This window comes from Heloderma suspectum, chromosome 1, assembly GCF_057233095.1.
Source record: "Heloderma suspectum isolate Gila_16-S chromosome 1, 16-S_ref, whole genome shotgun sequence".
Classification (NCBI taxonomy): domain Eukaryota; kingdom Metazoa; phylum Chordata; class Lepidosauria; order Squamata; family Helodermatidae; genus Heloderma; species Heloderma suspectum.
In genome coordinates this window covers 281,290,768-281,311,184 of record NC_139458.1, presented here as the reverse complement: position 1 = coordinate 281,311,184, position 20,417 = coordinate 281,290,768, and the positions used below count along the sequence as shown (strand labels likewise).

General features: G+C 41.5%; 2 protein-coding genes across 6 annotated transcripts in view; one reads left to right on the top strand and one right to left on the bottom strand.

Moving 5' to 3' along the window:
* Positions 1-4,699, bottom strand: part of SH3YL1 (SH3 and SYLF domain containing 1) — a gene marked incomplete at its 5' end in the record, with an annotated part of 37,583 nt that extends 32,884 nt beyond the window's left edge. Inside the window, one exon of the mRNA XM_084811670.1 lies at positions 4,627-4,699. Within this exon, the coding sequence (XP_084667796.1) occupies positions 4,627-4,699 (73 nt within the window). The remainder of the gene's footprint in view (positions 1-4,626) is intronic.
* Positions 4,679-20,417, top strand: part of ACP1 (acid phosphatase 1) — a 24,925-nt gene continuing 9,186 nt past the window's right edge. For 2 of the 5 annotated variants that reach the window (XM_084826742.1, XM_084826743.1), the window contains exons 1-5: positions 4,679-4,800; positions 12,971-13,044; positions 13,289-13,402; positions 15,877-15,938; positions 18,799-18,904. In XM_084826742.1, the coding sequence (XP_084682868.1) occupies positions 4,758-4,800; positions 12,971-13,044; positions 13,289-13,402; positions 15,877-15,938; positions 18,799-18,904 (399 nt within the window). In that variant the 5' untranslated portion in view covers positions 4,679-4,757. Of the gene's footprint in view, positions 4,801-12,970; positions 13,045-13,118; positions 13,233-13,288; positions 13,403-15,876; positions 15,939-18,798; positions 18,905-19,027; positions 19,208-20,417 lie in introns of those variants that run through there. The other 3 variants (XM_084826740.1, XM_084826741.1, XM_084826744.1) reach the window with 3 other exon arrangements.

The window sequence follows — 20,417 nt, the reverse complement described above, 5'->3', positions numbered from 1 at the left end:
GGGTCCTCCTGGAACCATCTTTGTCACTTGAGACTCAGGTGGCCTCAGTGGCACGGAGTGCCTTCTACCAACTTCGGTTGGTGGCCCAGCTACGCCCCTATCTGGGCAGGGATAACATTCAGTTGTCTATGCTCTGGTAATCTCCAAGTTAGGTTACTGCCATGCACTCTATGTGGGGCTGCCTTTGAAGACGGTTCAGAAGCTGCAGCTCATGCAAAATGCAGCGGCAAGATTGATAACGAGGACCAGAAGGTCCGAACGTATAACAGACTCTGGCCCGCTTGCACTGGCTGCCTGTATGTTTCCCAAGCTCGATTCAAGGTGCTGGTTTTAACCTATAAAGCCTTACATGGCTTGGGACCAAAATACCTGATGGAGTGCCTCTCCTGACACGAACCTACCCATATATTACACTCAACATCTAAAGCCCTCCTCCGGCTGCCTACAATGAGGGAAGCTCGGAAGACGGCAACAAGGGAGAGGGCCTTTTCGCTGGTGGCCCCCACATTATGGAATGATCTCCCCAACAAGGCCCTCCTGGCATCAACATTGTTACCTTTTCAGTTCCAGATTAAGACCTTTCTCTTCTCCCAGGCATTCAGCAGCATATGATAAGTTTTAATCGATCCTGGAATGTCTTATGATTGTTTGCTTTTGAGATTGTTCATCTGAAATTCTTTTAGATATGTTTCTTTTGTGTATATTGTCTCTTCATGTGTTTTTTTATGTAAATGGTTTTTAATCTCTGTGTATTGTATTTTTAATGTTTTTAAACCACCCAGAGAGCTTTGGCTATTGGGTGGCATAGAAATATAATTAATAATAATAATAATTCCACCATGATATCCCCACCCCATACCTAGACTGACTTGATACCCTATAAACATTTTGCGGTAGAAATGAAAACTGGGTCTTAGAAGCACTTATTTACACAAACAGACTTCTTCTTTTTTTGCCGCTTGCCATCTAAGGAGCCAAAAAGTATTCCATTTCCCTAAATTAAAAGTTACTTATAAAATGTTTTCTACAGAACAGTACTCAAAGAGCTGGACAAGAATTTTGGGGCGGGGGACCACAAATATTAAAAATGCAGAGAGCAAACTTTCTGGAAGTTATGTCTCAGCCAAAGACAGATGTAAAAGCCTCCTGAAACAGCCAGGTAAATGTTAGCTGAGAGTGAAAGTTTGTTAGACATACTGGCTTGCATCCAGTGATGGCTTTGTACTACTGGAAAGCATTTCTGGTCCCAGTTTTCACTGTTATGCCCCTACCCCATCTACCCTCTGCAGCCCCCTGAGCCTCCTAAAACATTGCCACAGAGGGAAGCAGTAGATGGAGGAAAATTGGTGTTCCACCTTGTGTGAGCAGAAGCTCTTCCCACTAGCACAAAACTACCATTGGATACAACCTATTGCAACTGCTGGCTCCTCACCACTACCTCATCCTTCTCTTTTTTCCCCTCTTTAGTTTTCTTTCTCTCTGCCTGTTTCCCCCCACTCTGGTTATTGTTTTTGTCATCTGTGCATGTGCTCATATTAATAGCCACAGTCTGCAATTCTGTTACATGCTGCAGATCAAAGGAAGAGGGGTAGGAAGGTAGGGGCAAGAGAAAATGGGTTGAAAACTGTTGCACTGTTATTGTACCTATGCAGAAAATTCAATACAAAATCCGATAGAAAAATGATAACCGAGGGAACCAGCCACGGAGTCAGCACAACTACTGAGAATGATCTGCTCTGGACCCTCATTGACCTAACCTCCAGGAAGTAAGGGAATCAAAGCACAACTTCCCCAGCTGAGCAGGAATATGTAAAACCAGGGGTATAACAGAAATGTCAGGCCATTTGTGACCTTAAAAGTTAAAACTAGTCCCATGAATTGGGCTCAGAAGCTAACTGTCATCCAATGCAGCCAACCAAGACTAGGAGAGCACTTTGTTCTTCATGGCCGACCCCTGCTAAAAGGCAGTCTAACAATTTTGCACCAGCTGCAGCTTCTAAACCATCTTCAAGGGCAGCCTCATGTTGCAGTAGTCAAAACAGGAGATGACCAAACCACAGATGACAGTAACAAGAGCTAGGGAGGTGGTGGGCTCTCCCACACTGGAGGCATTCAAGATGAAGCTGGACAGCCATCTGTCAGGGATGCTCTGACCTGGATTCCTGCACTGAGCAGGGGGTTGGACTCGATGGTCTTGTAGGCCCCTCCCAACCCTACTATTCTATGATGCTATAATTCTATGAAAACCTATAGCCAATAGAAAGGGATACAGTTGATACAGCAGCAGCAGCAGATCAAATACATTGCTAGTCACAGCCATTACCTGAGCATCAAGTAGTGGGTGGGGTGGGAGATCTTGGAACTATCCAGGTTACAAAACTAATTGTTTATGACAGGGGTGTTGAACCTCTTTCAGCCCGAGGGCCACATTCAATTTCGGAGATGTTCCCAAGGGCTTGATTCCAGTAGTGGGTGGGAATGAAGGCAAAAAGGATGGGGCCAAAATCCCAGCATATTTCAGCTTAAATCTTTTACTGCCAGTAACTAAACCTTAGGAGAGGCCTTTCAACCTTTTAGAAGAAAAAACACATTGTGCAAAAGCCAGAAAACTACCAAATGATCAGCGGATGGGAGAACGATGGCAGGGCCAGGAGAAGGAGGCATGGCCATCTAGAGAACCCCAGAGGTCCAGCCTGGAAACCCAGGTAGGCTGGATGTGGCCCATGGGCAGGTTCAACACCCCTGCTTGATGGGGAGTGTAATCCTGTATAATACAAGGAAGCCCACCATGCCCAGATCATTAACACTTCTGTAACGCCCTAAATTCCTGCATGCCCATCCTACTATAGCATGTTATTTTTAAAAGGCTACCATTTTAAAAGCAGTATTCTGCTAGCAGGTAATGTTTCCATCTCATCCCTCTGCTCGCAGCAAATAGGACGGAAGGAAAAGTGAGAGGGGTAAGGGCCTCGGAACAAAGTTTGGCCTGGATCTCCAAGTCAGGAGAACGGCTTTATCTGAATACAGATTATAGGTATTTTAGCCTATATCAGTGCCCTACACTGCAGAAAGCAGTGATACAATCCTGGTCATACCTAACTGCCTTTAGCCTTGTTAATTTGCAGGATGCCTAACAACTGTCACCCAATTTATATTCTGACAGGGCAATTTGCAAACTTGTTGCCAAGATTTTTTTTAAAGTAGTACTTATTTGTATTATGACTTAAATACACACAGTTCGGTTTACACAGTGGAATGAACGCAACATTCCATTGTACCTTCTGAACATTTAACCTAGTGAAGAGTTGTGGCAGCTGGTGGTTAATACCATAAACCAGGAAGTTCTCAGTTCAAATTCCACCTTAGCCACAAATTTACAGGGTAGCCTTAGGCAACCCATGTTTTCATCCTCAGTCCCCATCTGCAAAATGGGGATAATAATACCAGTATAGTTTACACATCTGTTGTAAAGATCATTTAAGCAACCCATGAAAATTCCTGAAATGTACCCTATAAAAGCTAGCTGTTATTATTATCAAAGTCCATGAAATATACTTTTTTCATTAAATGTGCCTGCTTACATAAAGCCATTTATTTCTCATCAGTTTGTTCTTTTCTGACACAGAAAATGCCAGGAAAAATTCAGCCAAATTTAAGCACATTTAAGCCCCATTGATTTCAGTGTAAAGATACAAGCGTATTCTTAGTGCTCTCTCCCATTAAAAGAACAAGAGAATATTATTAAAAAATATGAATATAGAGTACTAAACAAAACTCATGGGGATCAAAGACAATTTATTGTGCTTTTTTCAGCTGCACCCTGTTTTGGGATCATTTTATAAAGAAAAGCAACTTATCAGTTTTATAAATAAATATTTGCCTGGTTTGTGTCTACAATTCCCCATACATCTGTTAACAGGCTGAGAAGCTTAACACACACACACACACACACACACACACAGAGTAATAGAAAAATAAAGAGGCTTTTTCACAATTGGACTGCGAGGCTATAATTCTAAAAATCGCCAATTCTTGGACAGCCCCATTGACTAATCGGTGAGCCTGCTTCCGACTATGTTTTTTTTTTTTTTTTAAAGATTTACAAGTCTCTTATTCCTTTGGAATATGGAAGATATCCCATGAAGTGAATCAATAGCTAGATGGGGCACAAATCATGCAAGAAAACGGAAGCGGTGGGGTTAGGCAGCTATCATGTACTTTCTCAAACCTCATTTTGTAAAATCAGTTCACACTCCTCCCCCTTCGATTAACACCATCCGTATACTTACTTCTTCCAGGGCGCTACACTAAAGCCCTCGCTGGAAAACCCGCTCCCACTCCTGAGAATTCCACCTCCAGCAACTCGGGAGAACGAAGAACTGCCGCATCCCGCTGCAAGGGCCCCGCCTCGGGGCGGTGGTTGTCGCTCACCTGGAGCAGGTGCATTTGGGAGGGGGAATAGTTGGCTATCCAAGTGCCTGATTGTTAAGGGGACCAATTCGCGAAGGAAAGCGTGTCAGTGTCATCGTCTGAAGCGCTTTCTTTTTTTCATTTGAGCAATTGTATTCATTCTTTATCAGTACATGCAATATAACACATGCACACCGGCAATACGCAAAGACAGACCTTCAAGGGTCTTTTTTTTGTTGCCGTAAAGCGGCAAAGACCATGTCGCGACGGTTCGAGAGCGAGGGCTGGTTCACTTCCTTTGGCTTAAGCGGCCGGCTGCTCCTGTCCTCGCGGGCGCGCGAGCAAACATGGCGGCTGGGGAGGGGAAGTCCGTCTTGTTCGTGTGTTTGGGTGAGTGGAGACGGGGGGGGGGATGGCGCTGGCCGGCTACAAGGGGGCCCCTAGTGACCCTTCTCTCTACCTCCGTAGAGGGAGAGAGGTAGGTAATGATGCGTGTGTGGGGGAAGGAGGCTAGAAAGGAAGGGAGGCTAGAAAGGAAGGGAGGCTTAATACATCTTCCTTCTCTCTTCCCCCTCCCCTTTTAAAACACGTAGCCAGTTACCTGACATCTTTGTCTTATCATCACGATTTTCAACACTCCTTTTCTTCCTCCCAACGCCTTTGCCACTTACCGTTATATGTCTGTTATTTTACAATTTCCCCCAAACACCTGGATCGCATCCTCTGCGGCAGCAGCAGTTTCTCCCGGTACTGGGGGGGATGGAGGGGTGGGTTTACCTGAACAACTTAGTTTAGCCTCATTCCGTGCCCCCTTGAAAAGGAGGAATAGCTGGGTAGGTTGGAAAGGTGGGGGAGGGGGGCTGTTTATTTGGCAAGTGAACATCAGTCTCTAAGGGGGAGGGGAGAAAAGAGTGGGGGAGAGAATATCCTACTGCTTTTGAATGCAGCATCTGACTTTGAGAAGGTTCTGTTCACATGGTAGGCTAGTGAGATAGAACAGCCAGTAGTATGCGATTAAATTTGCAATTCAACATTACTTAAAATCTTTCTCCCCCCCCCCCCCCCGCTCCTTCCAGTTAATTTTTGGTGGTTGTTGGGGATGAGAACAAGTAAAAACTTCAGGACTTGAAAAGGCTCACCTCCTTGTGTGCTATTCATACGGTCTACTCCCTACTTGCTTCCAGTTTGATTCAAAAGCTAGGTTACAGTTACAGTAGGAAAGTAGTGTACTGAAGCAGGCAGTGATTGGTTGAAATCAATGACTTGGAGCTCGAAAAGAACAAGTGCAGTTTAGTTTGTGCAATGTTACTTTTCTGTCTTCTCCTTACTGCAGCCAGTGTAATATTTCTCCTGAGTTGAGATGTTTCAGAACAATCTGGGCTGAGATGCAGGGAGCTGAAGCTGCAGGGGAAATTGGTAGAAATTGTCCTCCCCTAGCAGGGGTAAGCAATTTTGTTTTAACCTACATCTCCCATGATCCATCACCATTGCATATGCTGGCAAGGGTTGATGGGAGTTGTAAGCAAAAAAAACCCTGGAGGGCTGCAAGTTGCCCACAATTTGGGCCCCAAAGGAAGGGGTCTCTGGATCTGGCCTTATATTTGTTTGTTTATTTTTAAAATATCTCTTTCACTATATTTATGAGTCACAAACCTTTAATGAGATAATACTGTTGTCACTATTCCTCCAAAAAAGATACATTCAAATTTGAACAGCTGATAAAGCATCACTACAACTGTCAGAGGAAAAGCAAATTTTCTGTATATGATAAGCTTAATAAAAGAGAGATCAAGAAACAGAATTAAATGCGCACCACTCGTGTTTATTTAATAAATGTATATTATGCCTTTTAGAAAAATCCATACAAGGTGGTTTACAACAATCTGTAACTTAAGGAACTTAAAACAATATAAATACATAATTAAAACTAAAACACGCTATCACAATAAAACAGTGGAAGGCTGTGCAAACATTAAAACAGCATTCAGCCCAGAGATCACAAAATATATCAACATAATGATTATTTATTACATTTTTATACCACCCAATAGCTGAAGCTGTCTGGGTGGTTCACAACAATAAAATATAATAGATGAAATGATTACAGCGGTCCAATAAAATCCTCAAACTTATGAAAATGCAGCGATAAACAAGTTTTCAGTGCCTGCTTAAAAACCTGTAGTGATGGAACTGGTCAAATCCCAATTGGAACAGACTTCCAGAAACGTGTGGCTACTGCTGAAAAAGCCCTCTCCCTTCTACCTACCAGGCTAATTGGTTTTACAGGCAGGCACACAAGCTGTAGCGGATCTCAGTGTTAGGCAGGATGACACAGGTGAAGGTAGTCCTTCAAGTAACCCTCATCCAGCCTTAAACCACCTCCAGATACCAGGGGTTCAACAGCCTTTGGGATGAGTAGACTGAAGTGTCATCAGTATTTGCATACTGATGACACTTCAGCCCAAACCTGACTTAGATCCCAGTAATTTCAGTAGGACAAGGGCAACTGACTTTCTCTGAACCTTGTAATAAAAGGAAAGATGACTGTATGGGCCCTTGCAGCTCTGTTCAGTTAGTCTCAGCATCTTTCTGGGTGGGAAACTGAGTCGATACAGTGAGTTAACTTTGGCATCTCTCTGTGTGTATGTGTATTATATAATTTTATTGTTATATGCAATACATTTTCTCATCCCGACCTGCTAAACACCTGTACGTATCTTGTTTTTCAGGGAGATATTGGGGATACCTTTACAGAAATGTTAGGATGGACCCTTCTGTATTGGAGATTTTCAGGTTTCAGATCCCTCCAAGTCTTGAAGTAAAATCTGAGAGGAAGGGATGATTCTAGTTCATGTGCATGTAGACAAATGTACATGGACACAAAACACAATTTTTAAAAGCAAACTGTTATTGTCACTTTATTAACATGCCCTGCTTCTGAAGCCAGTGCAAGATAGGCTGTTGAAAAGTAAAACGAATATGCAGTATCTATGTTGGCATGAAACACTTATCAGTAGTGAGCAGCATGCATCTGAAACTGGACTCCTGGCTTTTCTTTCCTCTAATGAGCCAGAGTTTGAAGCCAGGGGTTGAAGTTTGCTTATGGATCCAGGATTGTTAGAGAAGTGACAAACCAGAGTCCAGGTTCAGGTGTAATGCTAAGCTTTTCTGCCCTGGTAAGTGTCTGGTTTCTTTAGCCACTCCTGCTTGCAGGAGGAGCCAAACAGAAATAATTGGGTGGGCATACATCAGCACACTGCTCATTAAGCCTAGGATCTTCTGCAGCACGGAGAGATTTAAGAGCTAATGGACTGATATAGAAAGGGTTCTCTGGTAGGAAGTTTTGCGGAGGTACCACCACAGTGTCTGTGTTGAGGAAGTCTTTCTAAAATAACTTCTTTTAGAAAGGCTAAATCAGAATATTCAGCAATTCTGGCATAATGTTTTATGTGAACACAGTCTGTGCAGCAGGCATCAGCAATATGGTTGGGTGGGGGGTTGACTCAGGCCATAACTCTTGGCATTACAAAAGCATCCCTGTTTTTTCATCCGTGAAAGGTAGGACGGTAGGTATTACACCACACAACTTACTTTTACATTGGCTTCAAAATATTCTTACTTTTACATTGGTTTAATGCTGGTCAAATATCATTGTACCATCTGCTTTGAGTTTGTAATAAGAGTAGAAGATATTTTTTACATAACATACAATAGGAGTAGTAGATATTCTTTACATAGCAGACTATAAGCTACTTAATGCTTGAATTACATGTCTGTGAATCTCTTGTGCTGTTAACAATAAATGGTGTATGTTACATGTGAAGAAGAAATGGGAAAAAGTAACAACATTAAAGTACATGGAACTGTTGTTCATGAAAGGATTCCAACTCCTACCATAATCAAACTCTCTGAGCATGGAAAAAGGCTGTATACTACTCTAGTTCTCCAAAAGTATTTTGAGGAACCATGTAGTTCTGGGTTATTATGAGTTTCATGATATGTTGATCAGTAATGCGAGACAAGCTGCCATAAAGACATAATGGCAGAGGAATATTGGTTTTTGGTTGACCTAGTCTTGGTTGTAGTAAGAAGCAGACATCACCTTGCCGACAAAGGTCCGTCTAATCAAAGCTATGGTTTTCCCAGTAGTAATGTATGGCTGTGAGAGCTGGACTATAAGGAAGGCTGAGTGCCGAAGAATTGATGCTTTCGAACTGTGGTGCTGGAGAAGACTCTTACGAGTCCCCTGGACTGCAAGGAGGTCAAATCAGTCCATCCTAAAGGAAATCAACCCTGAGTGCTCATTGGAAGGACAGATACTGAAGCTGAAGCTCAAATATTTTGGCCACCCAATGCGAAGAGAAAACTCTCTGGAAAAGACCCTGATGCTGGGAAAGACTGAAGGCAAAAGGAGAAGGGGACGGCAGAGGATGAGATGGCTAGATAGCATCACCGATGCAATGAATATGAACTTGAGCACGCTCCGGGAGAGAGCGCAGGACAGGAAGGCCTGGCGTTCTATGGTCCATGGGGTCATGAAGAGTCAGACACGACTGAAGACTGAACAAACAAAAAAAAGTCTTGGTTGACACATCGCAACAACAAAGTCAAGCAAGTCTCAGCACTACGCTCGCATGTGTGTTCTGCAACACAGAGGGATTTGAGAGCTTATGGACTGACATGGAAAGGGTTCTCTGGTAGGAAGTTTTGCGGAGGTACCACCACAGTGTCTGTGTTGAGAGAGTCTTTGTAAAATAATTTATTTTCAGTATTTCAAAATACTAGTGTCCCTATCCTATGCACAATCTAGCTGGAGGTAAATTGGATTTATTTCAGTAGAACATGTTTCCCAGTAAGAATCTTTAAGACTGCATCCTGATACAAGACTATATAGTTTGCATGGCAGCATTCACCTGTTTCTGCAGTCCTTGAAGGAAAAGGGAAGGATGTGCACCCCATGCAGTGCATGTTTACTCAGAATTACTACTGGGTTATGGGGCATACCCCAAAGTGCATAATATTATAGGGTAAGGTGACCTCAGCTCAGTGTTTGCTTTGGCACCTATGAGATTATACAGCAAAAAGAAAAAAAAAAAAACCTTGGAAGAAACATGAACATCTCACTCATGATTAGCACTGAAATTGGCCAGCGGCATGAAGGTGGAACTGAAATGTACCAGAAACCGCAACCCATTGATTGGAATGATGCTTCTGTGTCCAGAGTTCTCATAACTTTTGAGGGTAGGGAGAAAAATAATGACCCCTTTTGAAAAATGTATCAATTGTACACATCAGTAAAAATAAAAGAGGGATGTTTCTAAATGTAGGCGGAGTCCATAGTTGTGCAGTTGGGAAAACTCGCAGAAGTCTCAGTGGGGCATGCAAAATAATCATTCCCAGTAGAGTGTGCTTGAAATGTCTAGTTCTTTTTCCCGTGTATGTAGAGGGAATGTGATTTCATTTTAAAGCTGCAAAAAAAAAAATTACAGTGATTATGGGAGGTTTTCTAGCTGAGAGACATGATGACAACTAATAATATCTGAGTACATGCTGGAGATTTAGTGTTTCTTTGTATTTGTCTACACTTGAGAAATAGAAATCCTGCTTCTGAACACCCAGTGATATCTGGCTAGTTGTTGTTGGAAACAGTGCTAAACTAGGATTAGACAGATAATTCTTTCTCCCTCTCTCAACATTAGTAGTTGGGGGCAGGGGGGGCTACCCAATGAAATTGATTGGCATTAGATTCAATATAGGTAGAAGAAAGTACTTCACACAATTCATAATTAACTCACAGAACTTGTTTCCACAAGATGTGGTCTTGGCCAGTAGTCTTAGATGGCTTTAAAGGAGGATTAAACAAATTCATGGAGATAGGTCTATCAATAGCTTTTAGCCATGATTGAATGTGGAGGTTCAATTTAACAAAGCTGTGTGCCTTTGAATACTTATAGCTAGGGGGAGGGGGCATACAGGGGAGGGGGCATACAGGGGAGGGCTGTGAGCTTCTTGGAAGCATCCAGTTCTTAGCAGCTACATTCATTATAGTGTTGTACTGAGGACTATCACCAGCCCGAAGGAGAGGTTTTGTAAGATAAAGTAGTGTACTAGAACATCTGCATGAAGGGTACTAATGCAGAGATATTAGGACATTCTGTTTCTGTATCTTAGCAGAAACACTTGTCTTGTTAAAATAACTATAAAACTAGTTTTAGTAAAACGAGTGATGTATTTTTTTAAAAAAAATTCCTTGAGTCTGAAAATGTTCTCCCTGCTCTGCTTGATAAGGTGAATTAGCCATCTGCAGATTTAGGGGGAAGCATGCTTCCAATGTAGCCTTATCAAACAACTTGGACAGAGTCTCCAAAAATTCATGTTTTGCAACATGTCAGTATTCTAATGTGATTCTGTAAGATTGAATTTCTGCTTACCTTTTTTCCTTTGTTTTTAAAGTCTTCAGATGTAATCAGCCCTTGACTATAGTAAATCTCTTCAAGCTAGTTCTGAGACTGCTGTTATAATTGTAGCATTAATCATCTCGGTTGTGAAAGGAAACTAACTCTGATTCAGATCTATTTTGTGAGCTGATGTTTTGTAAATAGAAATTGTGGAGTAAAAGCTTTGCAAAGTGATAAGCAGGATAAAGCCAAATAGTAAGCCTAGATGTTTTTGTATTAGAAGAGGGACTATGTCCATTAATGCCTCCTTCTCTGTATAAACAATAAAATGGTGAGGCATGTAGATAGTTGAGTGGGATGCTGAGGTGGGTTGAAGAGGCTGGTCTATACTCATGTCAGACTTGAAATCTAATTTATGGAACAGGGTAGGAATAAGTTTATACCTCCCACAAGTAATTCATTGTATCTCCTCATTGAGGCCCAGCCAATATGTTATTAGCATGGAGCTAGAAGAACGCACAGCTTTTCTTGCTGTAGGACAACTAAATTGTAGCCCGAGGAAGGAAAATCACTCAGATGTTTCTTAGTTGGTAGAAACCTCTGTAATTTCACTAGGTAATTGGGAAATAGGTTCAAAAACTGGAAATGATTGGGCTTTGGTTTATTGGTGACTTACAGTGGAATGTGTTAGCCAAATTGTCTTTTTGGGATATAGGGGTCAAGCTGTGTATGTTGTAAGTCAATACAACAAGCACCTGGCAATGCTACTGGAAACCAGTGAAGCCCCTAGAATATTGATGTATACTAACTTCCAACAATCTACCTCTGTCAGATGTTGAGGTACTACATTGCACTAGGTCAGCCTTTGTTTTCAAACAACCTTCAAGGCGGTACCATGTAGAATGCCTTTCAGTAGTCAATTTTCAAAAACACAAAGGCATGAATGATATTTGGCAGCTCTTCTGCCTTACAAATAAGAGTATTGGTGCAACCAGTTCAATCAATAGCGACTTTATGAAGAAACTATGTGTACAACTGAGAATCTATCTAAATGTTCTTGAGAATCTTGCTGTGCAATAAATTAGTTTTCAGAATGAAAGCAGGCCGTGAGAGTTTATTGATTTAACAATGGTAGAAAATGTCTTCCCCGTTGGGGGCCATCATATCTCTGGCATACCACTGCTGATATACGTACCCTAAAGCAGCCTTCTCCAACCTGATGGCCTACTTATGTTTTGGACTATAACTCACATCATCTCTATGCTGGCTGGGGATGATGGGTGTTATAGTCCAAAAGATGTGGAGGGAACCAAGTTGGAGAAGGCTGACCTAAGGAGTTTATGGGGGAAGTTGGGCGGAATAACAGAAGCTGTCCCTGCTTCTGTTCTCTTGAAGATACAAATCTGCGTGTTGTTATTATTCCTTTTAAAGCAATTGATTGGAGTACTGATTCATGGACATCTTAAAATGTATTGTCTTATTAGCACTGGGGATGTTGGAAAGAAGAGGATTTCTTCTCCACCTTTCCTAGTGATACTGCTGCACCTCTCGGAGTCCTTGTAGTCATTATTTCTTTTTGTGTGTTCATCCTCCATTCTGTTAGTATATGGTCTTAGATTACCATGGCACCATACATCTCCCAACTCCCTACTGAGGGGGTTCCTGGCAATGCAACCTTGCCAAAGGCTCCTAGATATGGGGACGGCGTTCATGACAGCAGCAGTGGAAAAGGAAAGGCCAAATATGGACAGAAGCCAATCAAAAGTGGCACAGTGAGCAGTCGGCTCCTCCACATGGCTGCTTTCCTTGAGTCAGAAGGAGACCTCACAAACAGTAACCTGCTACTTGCAAGCCCAGAAAGGTTTCACCTTAAAAAAATAATTTTAGATAGATAGATAAGGAAGTCAGGAAGCTAGCATGGAAGGGGAAGCTGAGGAGCTCTGTGGAGAAAACAGGGAGAAAACCTGGAGCTAAAGAGAAGGAAGAGGATGTGAGTAACCCTCTTACCTTTGACTGAAGCCAAAGATGGTCGAGGCTTGCCCCACCCCCTTCCTCACATCAACCTACTCAGGTTTTGTGAATACCTGGAATTTTTCAGCTAAAGAGCACATATATGTGAGATTGTATTTTAGAGTCATTGGACTGAATCTTTATTTCTACAGGGAATATTTGCCGATCTCCCATAGCCGAAGCTGTTTTTAGAAAACTTGTAACTGAAGAAAACATTGAAAACAAGGTAAACTTTATTTTAGTCACTGAAGCTATCTTTCTGTTAGTATTATATAAATATTTTACTTTGTTTTTCTATAGTGGAGGATAGACAGTGCAGCAACATCTACATATGAAATAGGAAATCCTCCAGATTATCGGGGCCAGAATTGCATGAGGAAACATGGCATTACCATGAATCATATTGCCAGGCAGGTACTGTACCCATATTCCTTTAAACGTCTGTATGCGTATGTTCTTGTTGTTTACAGTGGATGATAGACAGCGGTGCTGTTTCTGACTGGAATGTGGGACGCTCCCCAGATGTAAGGGCTTTAAGCTGCCTAAGAAATCATGGCATTCTGACAGCCCACAAAGCACGACAGGTAGGAAGTGCGTTGCATTGTTCTTCAGGAAACGTGGGAGTGCATTATGCTGTAACTCCCCCCCCCCCCCCAGGCCTGATAACGTCTATGCTCGGTGCATGGATCGACAAATTACTAAATGTTAGGCCAGTGCGGCATTGGTTAGAATAGGGGTGGGGAACCTTTTTTGGTCCAGTGCCCGGCAGGGTAGGTGCTGTCGGGGCCCTAGCCCCCCCATGATTGTGGCCTTCCATGTTTGGGGTGCTGAACAGTCACTTTGCTGGAACCTGGAGGAGCAGCTCCTCCAGGTGTCAGCCAAGTTGGGCACCTTTTTCATGTACTGTCCCATTTGGGGAATCAGTGATCAGAGATAAGACTGGGGATTGCTTCTGCCTTGCAGGAGCATGCGAAGGGAAACCCCATGGGGAGGAGGATGGGGTTGGGAAGGAAACCTCCTCAGTCTGAATGGGAAACCTCCTGATGTTGCATTTGGCCTGCGGGCCAGATGTTCCCCATCCCTGGTTTAGAGCAATGGAAATTTGAATAGCGACTTTGTAAGGAGTCAGGTGTAGCCAGGTTCCAATGCCTGTTAATACTGTGCCATGATTCAGGTGTCGTTGATAATCATGACACGAAAAATGATAGCAGTTGTATCATATTTTGTCCCAAATGCACCACACTTTACACTTGCTTACATTGAACCTCATTGGCCATTTTGTTGTCCATATTCCCAGCTTAGAAAGATCTGTTTGGATCACACTGTGCTTGGCTTTTGACCGTGGTGAAGAATTTGGTGTCATTTGCTAATTTAGGTACCTGACTGGTCAACCTTGGCTCTGGATCATGTATAAAGAAGTTAAATTGGACAGGTCATAGTAGAAATCCTTGGGTGATGAACTGCTTGCTTCCCACCATTGTGAATCAGTTCGTGACTTAGAACCTAAGCTACAGCTCAAGTTCTGTATGCTAGACAACTGTAGAATTTGAGAGAGGGAGAGGGATGCTAAACCATAATATTGATTTAAATGTCTCTGTTAAAATAAATGTGAATAATTTACCTCTATTCCTTCTGTTAAAATAAATGTGCATAACTTACCTCTATTCCTTCTGTTAAAATAAATGTGCATAACTTACCTCTATTCCTTCTGTAAAAATTCCTTTAAGGCCTGACCTCCTTTACCTGGGTTCACACCTCTGGCTTTTGTGTTCAACAAAGAATCTATTGCATGTTCTGTTCAGATTTTTGCTATACCCTTAGTGAAGTCATGCTTTGGGGGTTGCTTGTTTTTTCCATTTATGAAGAATACACAACATTCTTCTTAATGAAGTTCCTTTTGCCATGCTGATGCCCATTACTGACCTTAAGGTCCCTCTAGTCCACTTCATCTAAAGCTGACAGAACTCAGTGTAGGCTTGATCTGCTCAGCACTCAAACAATTATTTAACAATTAAAATCTTAATTGTAGTTAAAAAATACAATGCACACTTTTTTTTTTTCAAAGTATAAAAATATTTTATCTGAATATTGGGTTGTATCAAAGTGCTGTCCCTCTGCCCACGAAAGGCTCTCTGACCCAGTGGAAGCTTCCATCAGCAAAATGTGAGGGAAGGCAATATTTTAGCAATTCTTCCTCTATAGCCCCTGGCTCTCCACCAAAATCTGTTCTGGAAGGTTCATTCATGTTGTCCCTTTTCTAACATCTATTGTAAGTAATGTTTTGTGTAAGAGGTAATCTGAACAATAGCTTGTAAAAATTCACTCTGGCTAAATGAGCATGGGAAGGAAATACCATGTACCCAGATACAATTTCATGCTCTGTCTACAATCAGCATTCTTGCACCTCTTGCTTATTTTCCCATATTGCAGGGATAGGGAACCTGCAGGCTGAATTTGGCCCACCCAGCCTGCAGGGCCTCAGTTGATGCCCCTCCTCAAAGCCTCACCACCTAGCTTCACTCCCCTTCCCCAGTTGCGAAGTAAAGTGGACTCAAGGCTCAGCCTTGGCCTTGAGAAGGGCTCCTTGGGGCCATGACTGAGTCCCCTTTGCTCCTGCTGTGCCTCTGAATGTGGAGGCCTGCCCCTAACATCTTCCAGCCCTCTGGATTGGTCATGGTAGGCAGTCCGGGCCCCAGAACCATTCCTTTCCCCTCGACATATGACAACAAACCATATCTTCTGAAGACACAAACAACTTAGGTCAGGAGCTTAACAGCTACTTTAGGTATGACTAAGGCTGCTTTTTTATTTTTTTGCACTCTTGATAAAAGGTCCCTATTTGATTAAAGCAAATTGCTTTTTGAAAGTTCTGTAAATTTCAAAAAGAGTTTGTGTGTCATGGAGGGCTCTTAATGTTCTAGATTTAATTATTTCTACTTTAGAATCTAATTTCTATGCATAATTATGCAACTGCAACAGTAGAATACTTAATAAACATTGCATGCAGATGATATGGATCTCTACTATAGAGTGCTTAAACATATTTGTTGAATTCTAGGTTACAAAAGATGATTTCCTGATGTTTGATCATATGCTTTGTATGGATGAAAGCAACCTACGGTAAGTTGTGGGGAAAAATGTGCTTTTTGCTGATAGATTATATTATTATTGCACCTTCAAAAGTTGGTTATTCACTGTGTGGTTAAAAGTGGTTATTCACTGCGTGTAGTGGCTTCTCATCATTTAGTAGACGCTAAAGCCCTTGAAGCTTCTTCTAAGAGATGATAATCTCTAGGGACTGTCGGACACAGTGGCATTGTACTTCTTGCATTACAGCAGCCTGTTACTCCTGTGAACAAGTGATTGCCAGGATTACCCTACAAGAGAACAGGCTTGCTATATATAAATATATATTTGTGATTGATCTAGGTGTGTCTCAAGACAGGGTTCTGAAAAAGTTCTAGCCTGTGTTGCATATATTACCCTCCCCTGAGGGTCCAAGGGCCAAAAACATATTTTGCCATTCAACTTGAGTCTCTCACCAATATTCTGGCTATATAACATTGGTGTTCCAGTTGCAGAACTATGCACTCAGGCACAGGCACTCTTGCATAAAATTGTGTACATTGGATAATTGTCTATAAAATCCAAGAGAGGTATAATTTTAAAGCATGAAATATTTGTTTCTTATAATTGGGAAGTACAAGCAAAACTGGAGGTGAATATTGAACCGTGCTTTGATTAAAATTTTACAGGACCACCAGGGTTTGGTTAAAATTGTCCCTGGGTGGCTGGAGCTGGTACCTAGGCCACCAACTGGCTATCACTAATTTTCTCATCCGTCATCATCAGCCTTAAAAGTAATGATGGATGAGGGAAAATCTGAAAAATAACTTGCTCAGTTTAGCAAAGGTTGCAGTCCTGGACAAACTTATCTGGAAGTACATTCCATTGAACTTGGTGGGCCTTTAGAATAGACATGTATAGGATTCACACACCCTGCACCCTGTTGAAATAGCAATGGCAGGGAATCACACTAAATAAAGATGCAACCTGTGGTTTGATTGCTTGTGGGTTTTTTCAGACAGTTATTAGGTGCAGTGACAAGGGTCACTCAGGTGCAGAATTAATTAACAGCTCTGGATACATCAGAGCCTTGGGGGCAAATGCAGGTCACAAGGGAGGAATATTGCCTAGCAGCAGGTGGAGCCAAATATGTTTCCTTTTTAGCCTGTTTGTGTGTATTTGTGTGTGTATAAGAAGGCTAGCAAGTTCGGTATGTTCTATAATAGCAGTGGTTTCATTCACTCTGCTATTTTATATTTCTGGCTGCTGAGCTAGGGGACTACTGGTTTATGACTCAGTAAAGTTTGCCGAACCCTTCATTTTCTGGATTCAGTCTGTTTTATTCAGCCATTTCTGCTAACACACCCTTCCCCAAGTTGGACATCCAATGGGGTGGGTGGAGGAGTGGATCACAAAGGAGTTGCTGCTCAGATCTTTTCACATATTGTTCCCAGTGTCATTCTCCCAATGTAATTGCAAGGGACCTGAGCCATTTCCCACTGGGAAGGATGCCAGGAGGAGGACACAGCAGCAATTTTTTCATGCTCCTCCTAGTCCCATTGATGCGGACTATGCTAAAAAGTCTGTAAAATAGTTGCTGCTGTGCTTGTTCCAGGTGTTGCTCCCAACCGGAAATGTGACCTTGTTGCCTTGCAGAGTTCTCTGGGGTTCTCCTGTTTTCCCTTGGCAATGATAGTTGGAAGCCACAGACCTTTCTTGGGCTTCTTGTAGAATGAGGGAGTTGCTGTTGTACTATCTACAGGTATGTCTCAAACTAAAAAGTGTACAGTTGCTCCAGAAGTTCTAGTGATATCACAGGAACCTCTGGGGCAATTGCCCATCTTCCAGTTTAAGAGATGCCAAGAGGGAGCTGAACTCCCTTGTGCTCTAAGAAGCACTCAGGTTTAAAAGAAGTGTGTTACTCTTCTCCCTGCAATGCCCCTCCCAACAAACCTTCATCCCCAGAGGTCCCTGTGATTGGTTGCAGGGGCTTCTGAAGCAATCTCTCATTACTCAGTGGGAGCATGCTTTGTGGAGCCAGCAGGGCATGAGTTCTTGTGTGTGCTCTTTAGTCTGCTGCTGCCAGGCACTTCCATTGAGAAATATTTAACATTTGGACCATGCTGGATATTTTAGTTTTAAGCTGTGATGGGCTTTCTGCCAGGATATGGGCCATTGGCAGGTGCCAAGCCTTGATGCTGGTCCAGTGAAGATCACTGCATGTTTAAGGTGCACTCCTGGGTGCATTCCTATGCTTGCTTAGACAGAAAAAAGTCCTACAACTCCCAGCATTCCCCAGCCAGTATGGCTGTCTTGGGTATGCTGGGAGTTACAGGATTATTTTTTTTTCTGTCTGAACATGTGTAGGATTGCACCCCAAGTGAACTGGAAAGAAAAAAACTTAGTAAACAAAAGAAATATTGTACGGTGGAAGCATAAAGGTGTTGTCTTCATTATCTTAAAAAATCAAGTACATGGACAACATTTCAATAGCATCTTTTGCATAACAGCTAAAGGTCAACAATGAAAATGAATTAAAGAAAAAGCATTGTGAATTGTTTTTATTGACAAAGCTATTGACAAAAGCCATTCACATATTTATGTGTTATGAATTGGATCAGCTGTGTCCAACTTGGTGCCCTACAGACATGTGGCTGAGGATGATGGGAGTTGTAATCCAACACATCTGGAAGGCAACAGATTGGTCAAGATGAACTAGGCAATGTTAATTATTACTATTTTTAATGTAGGTGCCCTAATTCCAGCTTGTAGTTAGCCTACATCACACTATTAAAACTGCATCTATGACAGTTATTTATTTCATTACTATAAACTCTAAGGACATACTGATGCTAAATGAAAAGTGTTATGCCACATGTAATGGTAAAAAGCTTCCTAAACTTTTGTATTGTAGAGATCTGAAAAGAAAAAGCAATCAAATAAAAAACTGCAAAGCTCAGATTGAGCTGCTTGGGACCTATGATCCACAGAAACAGCTTATTATTGAAGATCCATACTATGTAAGTATCCTAGACCATGTAATCTTTTCCAATTCAAAATTAACATTGTAGTCAATAATAAAGAAATCTATTTAGAACTTAAGTTGATGTATTTTATCTATTGTGTGTCTTTTTCCCCCGTAGGGGAACGATGAAGATTTTGAAACTGTTTATCAGCAGTGCCTTAGATGCTGTAAAGAGTTCTTGGAGAAATCTCAATAACAGGGTTGAATGTTTCAGAAAACAAATAATATTTAGCCATTCTGTAAAATTATTAATCTAAAGTGTTACTTGGCATTAAATTGTGGTATTACATATTACAAAGAGTCTCATTTGAACATTCTTAATCTTAGTTTTGTACTGCAACTACTATGTATATCATACCTGAGACGCATTACATTTTTAGAATGAGTATTCACTTTGATCTGACATCCATGTAAGGAAAAAACATTTGTCTAGCGCTAAACAGAATAAATGTGTCTGATTCTTAGTAAACTTATTCTGATTAATATGTATAGGAATTCCTGTGTGTGTGTGTGTGTGTGTGTGTGTGTATATATACACATACATATATACACACACACACACACTGTGTTACACTCATGTCTTTTTTCTGATGCTACTGTTAAATATGGAACCTTTAACTCTAAACATCTTGCTTAAAACTACATTTCCACCTTGAAATTGCATAATTACACAAGTTATGGTTTGTCACATCATTAAGTACTGTAGGCTGATGAAATAGTATATTTTAACCTTGTTTTAGTACTGTTTACTAAACAAAAGTAATACAGGGAGATAAACTAGCAGAAAAATAGCAATTTATAAGGTTGCTTTTTGGCCCTATAGAGTAGGTGTGATATGTGAACCTTGCAATTCTTCATAAACTCAGAAAAAGCAGAAAGTGTAGTATGTATTGCATAGTTAGATTTCTTCTATTTATTTAAAATAGTTTTTAGCTCAAATGGTTTCTGAGATGATGCTTGAAAGAAGATAGGAACTGCCTTGTGAAGTGTTGGGGGGGGGGGGTGCGCGCGCAAAACAACTGAATACGTTCATTGCTCCGATAAGCTTCTTGCTCCTACCCAGTACTAACAGAAGCAGAATAAATTGCATAAATGTGCTTACCTTGCATAACATGTACAAACTGCAAAATTCTAGTTACCATGGCACAGAACAGTCTTTGATTTTAGTGTGAGTATATATAACCCTGATTATACCTTATTGAAGACAACAATGTCTTCAGTACTAAAATGAGTTAAAAGGTCAGTAATTGCCCCAGGTGGAGCTGCGATCACCCCCTTGTTTTTCATGAGGATGCTTTCTTCCCTTGTCTGTATAAAGACTTGATGCTGCATTTTCCTACTAAATGCTTTCATTATCATTTTTATCATGAACTTTCTATAGATAACACCCACGTGACTGCCTCTCTATATGTGCTTGTGCCTGCATTCTCATGTCTCTTATTGCTGTGATGCTTCTCCCAAACATTCTCATGCTGAAGAATATTATATGCTTCTATCATGCTCTTCTT